Source organism: Coturnix japonica, chromosome 2 (genome assembly GCF_054131305.1).
Source record: "Coturnix japonica strain WE chromosome 2, WE-NBRP24, whole genome shotgun sequence".
NCBI classification, from domain to species: domain Eukaryota; kingdom Metazoa; phylum Chordata; class Aves; order Galliformes; family Phasianidae; genus Coturnix; species Coturnix japonica.
In genome coordinates, this window is record NC_140664.1 from 96,469,627 (window position 1) to 96,479,283 (window position 9,657).

A 9,657-nucleotide genomic window follows, 5' to 3' on the forward strand; every position below is an offset into this window, starting at 1 on the left:
AATTACCAGTCTGAGTCATGTGTTAAATCAGTGTCAGCAAACCTGATTTCCGATAGCAGTTATTGCCTCGTATTACCTGGTTCACAAAAACACATGGAGTTCTAACTGTGTTCTGGCACTGCACAAAAATAAGCAATCTAGAGCTGTAGAGAAGCTAACCTTCACACATGTGTGCATGTGCATGCGCACACAAAAGCCCCTATTTGCTAAAATATCTTGTTATTTCACCAAAACAGAGCCCTCACTGAGTAAGCTCTTGAGACTTTAGGAGGTCATTAGAGTGCCTTGATGCTTAGCATCTTTTTCCAGCACCATTTGTAAGAAATAATGTAGTTTGAATAGATGAATGCACTGATCTACATGTGACTGAAGAGAGATAAACTAAGAAAAATTCCTATACTTGGATAATCTAGTTCTCCTGATTCAGATTTAAAAAGAAAAAGAAAAAAAAAAAGACCTTTTGCTTTTTGGTGAAGACAGTTCCTTTAGGCTAGCAATGACTGATGAGAAGACTGAGATTTCCTAAAGGTCTTAAGAAACAGGTCAGCACAAATCTGAGCAGTCACTGACATTTCTGGAAAGCAATTAGTGAAGTCCTGATAAATCAGAGCAGCATCGTTCAGCACTTGCACGGCTGTGTCTGTGTCAAGTCCGAGGGTCAGGGTCTTCCCTGAGGATGCATTAGCACTTTGGTTTATCAGAGCTGCACAGTTCAGGCTCAATAGACCCACCCAAGCGAAGCACAGAAATCCTAAAGATAAGCTATGGTTTGTGCTTTTTCATTTCCCTGTGTACGCAGAGTGTGTGACAAAGAAGTAGTTACATAGCCTGTAACTTTAGTTGAACCTGTCTCTTGCTTAAGAATAGAGCTGGAGGTTGCAACGGAGTAAACTATTTCCTTTATGCCACAAACTTAGGAAAGGAGCACGTTAACAGTATGTTTTACCTGCAGAAGTGTGAATTCTTCATACTCCTCCACAAAACAAAAAGCGCCCTATCTTTGTCTTATTGACAACACCCTGGAGATCTGATATCTTTCAGTATGGGGAGGGGAGTTTGATTTGGGATTTTTTGGTCTTTTTACCACTAGTGCTTCATTTGAGTATGATCCCTTACTTTACAGCTGTGTCTAATGTGAAGACACATCCAAGGGCAGTTTTTTTCAGGCTCAGTAGTGCAAGGATATGCAGTGCATATTTGTCTGCAGGATGTTGTTTGTTTTCTATTGATCATGTCATGAAAAACATTGGGTTTGCATGTGGCTAAGATCCATTTAGATCCAAGCACCCATGGAAAATTAAGACTGTATGATTAGAGTGAAGGCTTATATAGGTGCTTAACAACTCCTTTTCCCTCTCACTCCCTCTCCTGCTGGTTGGTTATTCACAGTGCCATGTAAAATTTGCTGTTTCTTCCATTCTTTTTCCCTGGGTATGTGATCCGTTCAGATATATAGGTGCACCTTAAGTGCAGCTGGCACTTTGGTCCCTGTGTTATCACTACAGCATGCTATAAGGTATATTATATGTATTCCAGCTTGATAGCACTTTATTATCTAAAGATCTCATCTTATCTGTACTGTGGCCATACATTCAGTGGGAAATCTGTAACCTCTAAGAGTATTTTTCTGTGCATCCTCATTCCTGCATTTTGTCCTATCACATCACTCATAAATTACATGAATTAATTTTTGGCAAGAGTGAAAATGATAGATTTCTGCCAGACTCCACTAAAACCTGACACTTTGGTAGACCATTTCCTATATATGCTCATTTTGTAACCTCCAAAGCAGCTGGTCACTGTATAACCCATGTAATAGAGTAATAGAATGGCTCAGGTTGGAAGGGATCTAAAAGATCATCCTATTCCAACCCCGCTGCCATGGACTGGGTTGCCACCCACTAAATCAGGCACCAGATCAGACTGCCCAGGATCCCATCCATCTTGATCTTGAACACTTTCAAGAATAGAGCAACCATCTACACCTTCTCTGGGCAACATCTTCCAGCACTTCACCACTTTCTCTGTGAAAAATTTCCCCTGACATCTAATCTAAATCTCCCCTCTTTTAGTTTAAAATCATCCCCCTTTGCATTGTCACTGTCTACCAATGTAAAAAGTTGATTTCCCTCCTGTTTATAAGCTCCTGGGAAGTACTGGAAGGTCTCTCCAGTGCCTTCTCATTTCCAAGCACAGCTCCCTTGGCCTGTTTTAATAGGAGAGGTACCTTGATATTTTTTTTAGCTAAAATTCTGCTTTTATCAGCATTTAAAAGACAGACATATCCCACTGGGGCCAGTTACGTCAATGTTAGTAACCAAAAATCCTTATTAAAAATGTTAATTGTGGTTGGATAATTGCATTACAGCTACATGCCTTGGAATTCAAGTGCCTCCTTTGTGAAGTTTCCCTGTTGATGGTACTTCGTATGATCCTACCCTACTTGAATTCTTTGTAAAAATACAGTGGCTTGAGACTGGTTAGTTTACTTGCTAATACAGTATCTTGCTCTACTGTAGAGCTTCAGAACTTTTCCTGCTTCCCAGCAGCTGCAAAGAAATCAACATTAATGGGCTGGAGAATCAATTCAAATTATCTCTGTACACTTGGACAGTTTATACGCTCCCGCAGATCTTAAGAGCTTTGACTGCAGCTGCAGTTGTTTCACCTTCCTCTCTTACCAAATAGTGGTTTTGTATAGCAGAACCAAAAGATTTTTCATATGCCACTGCTGCCTTTGAAGCATCATGCACAGCATTCCTGTCTGATTGCCCAGAGAAGTGGTGGATGCCCAATCCCTGGAGACACTCAAGCTCAGTTTGGAGGAGGCTCTGAGCAACCTGGTGTAGCTGTAGGTGTCCCTACAGTTCATTGCAGGGCGTTGGGCTAGATGACCTTTAAAGGTCCCTTCCTACTCATACAATTCTATGATTCTGTGATTCTATAATCTGCACTGCATTGTGCTCCTATGTGCACTGGCAGGCAAGCTTTTGCTTGAATCTATTTATTCTTAATAAATGGCGATTTATATATAGCTGTATATAGCTGGGGATGTGTGCTATTCTAACACCCTGATTGCCCTGTGTGTGGAACCTTTCCTTTCAGCCTCCTGAGGTGATTTTAGGAAGGCACCAGTACTTACCACTCCTGTCCCCATCTACCTGATCATCCACTCTGACATTTCTGTGTTGTACAGTGAATCTTAAACAAAGTGCATTCCACTGGGAAAGGATTGACAAATGTAGCAGAGTGGAGGAGGAGGGGAAGTATCAATACTGGGGAAAAGAAAGAAAACGTGAAAGTGAGGCAAGGTTAAAGATTTCCTTTCACTTGAGGAGAAAATAGCACTTTTTGTTTGTTTGTTTGTTTGTTACTTCTGATCGTTGGGTATTTATTATTATGAATCTCTACCCAAGTTCTTAATTGTGTTCTAGCCTCCAGGCTACCCTCCTCTGCCTCAATTCCAGGAACCAAGTTTTCAAGTGAAAGTAAACTCAAAGTACAGTTAAAGCAAAATTTGCCACCCACTGCAGCCACCGTGCGCACAGCCAAATAAACATGCTTTGTCCATGCTATGGCTAACACTTAAATGGGTGGAAGAAAGCTATTCACTTGATAATTATGCAACTAGATTCTTTTAGAATAGCTTTAAAAAGCTCTTTATTGAAAAGTCTGTAGCAGTCAAACAAAGTAAGTGTTTCCACCGGTGGGAAAAATAAGTACGGGCAATTCTGTGCCTGACCCTGCAATGAGAGGCAGAATTACAATCTGCAGCCATGGGCTAATAAGGATTCAGTGCATGGCAGCAGCGAGCTGTACCTCTTCTGCACTCCTTGGGAACGGGCCTGAGTTCATTGATACCACCAAAAAGAGTTGGGAATGGTGGCAAAATAACGAGTGGATTTTGGTTTATCCGAAAGATATGTGGGCAGCAGTACAATCACTGGGGTTTAATATTGCTGTAAACTTTTAAAAAGAGTTTGTGAGGGAAAAGATCCTGAGGAAGAGTCTCCTGCCCAGGCAGACCACAGCCTCTTCTTCCCCATGTATGTATATAACGAGCCCTAGTGCTGCAGTGGAGAGGCTAAAGAGAAGTATTGTTACATCTCCTTCTCTTTGAATTGGATAACTTTACTGCTTGGTCCCTGAGAAGTGGATGCTGTGGTAACTGCTTCCTGTTCCTAATGCAAGGCAAAAAGAAAGGAAGTGTTTGAATCAGACAGGCTGTCCAAAGGCAAGCTTCCAAACATATACTTCTCATAAGGGTCTGCCTGTGCAGCGATTATGGAAGCTTACAGGGAGATGTGTATTTAAAACTCTGTTGAACTGATCCTATGCCTTGTATGGGCATTTTTCTTCTGGAAATAAGAATCTGACCTTCTGTCAGTTGTCACTTTGACAGCTGTCTTCTCTTAAAGAAAATCCCTCTTTATTTCAAGAGCAAATGCCTCCAAATGTAGAAACAGCCCTGGTATGATAACATCTCAGTGAATAAAACCATCTGTTGCACTGACAAACCTCAAGTGTGTCTTGGTTTTGTGGGACCCCAGAGCATGGGGTAAGCAGAGTCTTGTCATGGCTCTGCATAGAGAGGGGTTGGTTGGGATGGCCACAATCATGGCTTGGTGCCCCCTTAGAAAAAAACAGCACCCTAACAGTTATGATGATGTCAATCTTCTAGGAAAATTGAATTCTTAAATGCTGAATTTCACTGTAGGTGGTGGAACAGACTGCTTTTCTAGCGCTCACTCTGCAGCCCCACAGCACTGTGTGGGAACTTGAGAGCAGTCAGCTCCTTAAAAGCCCAAACCTAAACTGCACAGACAAGCCACTTGGAACAACCCAGCAATCTGAACTCACTCCCTCTGTGCACCTGTATTTGCTTTAGCTGGAGCTGCAAAAATGCCATCTTTAATTCTGACATCCTTGTGCTAAGTGATGCATGGCTTAAAGATCCATCTGTGACCTCATGCGTGTCTGTGCAGTTAGGCAGTGCTGTGCATGCAATAGATCACTTTGCAAGGAGCGGAGGATTGCTAAACCACATGCCCGCCCTACAATTTAAGGCTTTCCCTTTTTCTAGTATCAGCAATCAAACAATTAATCTGAAAGTGCCTGGGAATTTCAGAAGGCTGTGGGACGCTGAGAAGGCTCCGTTAGATTCTTGTGTCATGTCTAGCCTGTCAGAAAGATTCCCGAGGGAAATAATGTGGTGGTGGCATCACTCAACAGCAGCATGTGTTGCGCTCCTGGCATTAACCCTCTCTATCCCAGCAGCAGGAAATATCCTTGCAGCAACCTGCAAACATTTAAAGCACACAATAAATGGCATTCTGGAGAAAAGGAGGCTCAGGGGAGACCTTATCACTCTCTACAACTCCCTGAAAGGAGGTGGTAGTGAGGTGAGGGTCGTCCTCTTCTCCTATGTCATAGCGATAGAATGAGAGGAAATGGCCTCAGTTTCACCAGGGGAGGTTCAGGTTGGATACTAGGAAAAACTGCTCCAAAAGAGTGGTGAGGCAGTGACACAAGCTGCCCATGGGGGTTGGTGGAGTCATCTCCCTGGATGTGTTTAAGAACCTGAGTGGCACCGAGGGACATGGTTAGTGTGCGTGGTGAGAATGGGCTGACGGTTGGACTAGATGATTTTAATGGTCTCTTCCAACCTTTGTGATTCTCTGATTTTCCCTTGGCTAACACTTCTCTTCCTCTTTCTCTCCCAGCATACAGCGTCGGCTGTCCTTGCAGCTGCCCATCCTCCACCACGCCTACCTGCCCTCCATAGGAGGAGTTGACGCAAGCTGTGCCAGCCCCTGCGTAAGCCCCAGTGCCAGTCCTCGGCACAGGCACGTGCCACCCTCCTTCCGAGTGATGGTGTCTGGGCTGTAGGAAGGGGAGATCAGTGCTTCCTGAACTGCTTTTAAGTACTCAAAGACTGGTCTAAACATCCAACATAGAACTCTGCTACAAGCATGTGACATTGGCTCTGAGCACAGAGAAACTACTGCTGAGGCCACCGCCACAGGAGTGCCAGGGTAGCTCATGTGGGAAGGAGGAGGAGGAGGACGCAAGGAGTTTGATCTGTAGCCTTATTCATGGAATTTTTATTTCTTCACCTAGAAGTCACTGAAAACATTTCTTCCCAAATTTCTACTAGCAACAAGGAGGCTGGGAAATACGAATCTTGCAAAAAAGACTCCAGGAAAAACACTCAAATGTCACTGAGCTTTACGTGGCTGCTGAGAACATGCAATTCTATACTGTATCCATGTAAGGAAAAATACAGCGATTGAGCTATAACGTATTTATTGAAATAGATACACTCATTTTTACAAGAGTTGTGTCAAATTGCTGGAAACATTCTGCACTGGTTAGTCTTGCTCGTTTTCATTTCAGGGATGATGTTCTGTAGGAAAGAAGGAATGTGAGAAATGGTTCCTCGGGTGCCATTGAGACTGCAGGGTCACCTCTAACTAACAACGGTACAGGAAGCCCGAGCAGGGGCTGAAGTTACAACAGGAGGGAGCTGCTGATGGATTCACAGCACTTTGCCCTTCTCCAGGGATGGTGGCAGCCACTGCTGGCCATCAGCAGCTTCGGTTTAGCAAGCACCACCAACTGCAATGTACTAACCTGCCTGGAGAAGTCCTCAGGCTGAGGACAGCTGGGTAGTAAAGTCTTAATGTCACAGGATGGATTGTTTTTCATAGTTTGTTTAAATTATGTCACAAATAATTACAATAAAAATAATTTAGCGGACTGGGGGTGGGGGGATTAGGGCACAGCACTTTGCAGCTGCAGGCAATGCCTGCAGAGCACATAGATGTGGCCATACACTATGTTTGCTTCGTACCTGCGTGTGTGACAGTCGTGGTGGACAACAGAGTAGACAGATCAAATTTACCAATTGAATATTTTATTCGAATCTTCAAAGGCCGGGGGGGGAGGGAGGGGGGAGGCAGGGAAGGGAAGGGACGGAAAAAAAGAATAAAAATCAAATACAACTCAGAAGCGTGGTTTTTACTCTTTAGCTCCATCCCCTGAACTGAAGTAATTGGGAGGAATAATAGTGGCGCACCATCTGGACCAGCTCTGGAGCTGAGCCTTCAGGCACAGGTGAGGTCCACATGCAGCTTCTTTTTCCAAGGAACTGGAAATGTGGCATCTCCCTGCTGGGGCTGCTTGCTAGGAGCAGGAGGGTAATACCCGAAGCACCCACTGGGCTCTCAGTCCTCTTTGACCAATGCCTGTGCACCTCAGACCAGACCTTGGGAATGACATTTCTACAAAGGTTTACAAATTAACTATGGCTAAAGCACAGCTGAAAAGGTCCATTAGCTGAGGGACTTAACTGCAGCTCAAAAGAGCTGGCATAAATCTCCATTGAAAATAGAATGCACCTCATAGTGGCCAAAACCGATGTGAATATATATCCGAATCTTACAATCAGGAGCATCACAAAATGTTTCACTTGGCACATACAGTAAGAGAGGTTATGGAAATATCTGTAGCTTTTAGAACAAAAACATGTAAGTATAAACACAGATAAAATAGAACTCATTACTCTGTTCAAGCACTAAACACTGACGTTGTCACTCAATGTGTGTTGACAGTATTCTCTTGCTTTATTAATATCATCAGGGCCTGGTTTATTTTAAAAGGAATGTTAATTTTTAAAAAGAGGAAAAAAAATACAATACTGTATATAATGTATACACAAAGATCTCTGTAGAAATATTATTCCAACTTAGCAGGAAAAAAAAAATCAGAAGTATCGGACCATTGGAGGTGAGTGTGTGTGTGTGTCTGTAACTTCGTGAATACTGACTGTGTGACGTTTATTAGGTTTAAACCATGCGGTACATTCTTTGTCTCAATGATACTGTAGTTTCTCCCATAACATTTTGGTTTTATTTTATTTTATTTTTTTTACTTTACTGCAGATAACAAGACCAACCAAGTGAATATAGCTATTTAATGTTTCTGTTCTTTTATACTGCAGCAAAAATGTACTGTAAATTTATGAAGAGGCTGTGCCCCAATGGCATTTTCCAATGATGTTAGTGCACAAATGCTTTAAACTAGACTGGAACTGCCAGAATAAAATGTAAATGAAGAATTTCTTGTATAACCTTATACTGCATGAGATCAATTTTTAATAAATTGTTGCAAATCTGTTTTTATGAATAAAATATAGAAAACCTAGCTTTTTGGACTCGGTGTCCTCTTGCCCTACAGCAGCAGTATCTTATAGATGCATATATATATGTATACCTGTATATCGAAGCCTTCCCTGGAGAAAGACAAATCTTGTTATAACACCACACTGTAATAAAAGCCACAGTACAAATCCAACTAGTTGAAGGGTTCAAATCTAGAGAAAACAAACAGATGTGTTTCTGTCCTGAAATGCAATCATGGTATTGTTCAGGAGTGATGTCTAAGCCCTTTTTCAAATGGGAAAATAACATACATTAAATACATTCCAAATATTTACCCCCATGCCTTACTAAATATATACACTATTCTCTCTTGCACCATCGAAAGTGTGAGTACAGGAGAAGGAAGAAAATTTGAACTTTTTAGGTAAGTTATTGAAGCTGAGGCAACCTTCTAGTTATATACATTAGTCACACTGAAAATAATGCCTCCTGTTATTTTCTATGGAAACGACAACAGATACAAAGAGCACAACTGAACTGTTTGATAGACCAAATTCTCAGCTACAAAACACTATTTTTCAACAGTCACCAATGTTAGCTATGCATTTTCACCAGCAGTTAACAGCCTGTATTTTGCATTCATATACATCTCTGTATATGTGACTCACCGCCACTGCCCTGCAGCTGAAACACAGCACCCACTGCCTCACTGTGCTCATATCCACTGTTTGGTCTCCATTAACACGCAGCATGCATCCATGAGTGAAAATGGGTATCATTTTTTCCACACGGAGGAAATCAATGACACAACTTTACTGGACTCCATTGTGTCAGACTGCCTCTCTGCTGCCGTCTGTCACAATGTAGCAAAATGTGGTGGAATACTGATGGAAAGGTTCAACCTCTACTTCCATACTACCACCATCTGTCTTTGATGTCGTGGGCCAACATAATCAAGGCGTTACTCTTGGAGCAGCCCTTGTACAAAGATCTCTGCTCTAGAGAATGAGGAGGCTATGAGAATTATCACCAAATGCTTCACAAAGCAAACACGAAACCTCTTCATTTAGTTTTGCACAGATTTTGAGTCCTAAACCCATCTCTCCTCATGGCAGCACATGAGGAAGGTGAGTGCATTGAGTGAGGTGGAGGAAGGAGCATTTTAATTTTCTTGCTTGTTTTTCAATAGGAGAACTCTCAAACCAGCACATGCAAGAAGTATGAGGGAACTGAGAGCCGTGACAAATGTGTTTCCTGTAGATTTCTGATGCAAACGAGGAGTGCTGCAGAACACATGCTAAGGAGAAAATATGAGTGTGAAACCAGCAGCATGGATCATGGATCTCAGTGCACAGTACCAGATGGCAGGAGAAACTCACACAGATACATCAAAGCTCATTCAAAAAGGGAAAAAAAAAAAAAAAAAAAAAAAAAAAAAAGCATAGAACAACTCTATTGTGAAACCTATATTCATCCAGAAAAGGTGGGAGGATGT

General features: G+C 42.2%; 1 protein-coding gene across 2 annotated transcripts in view; it reads left to right on the forward strand.

Annotated features, from left to right (window-relative positions):
- GABBR2 (gamma-aminobutyric acid type B receptor subunit 2) overlaps positions 1-8,205 on the forward strand; it is a 438,554-nt gene extending 430,349 nt beyond the window's left edge. For both annotated transcript variants that reach the window (XM_015854241.3, XM_085538106.1), the window contains one exon: positions 5,724-8,205. In XM_015854241.3, the coding sequence (XP_015709727.1) occupies positions 5,724-5,889 (166 nt within the window). In that variant the 3' untranslated portion in view covers positions 5,890-8,205. The remainder of the gene's footprint in view (positions 1-5,723) is intronic.
- The last annotated feature ends 1,452 nt before the right edge of the window (positions 8,206-9,657 follow it).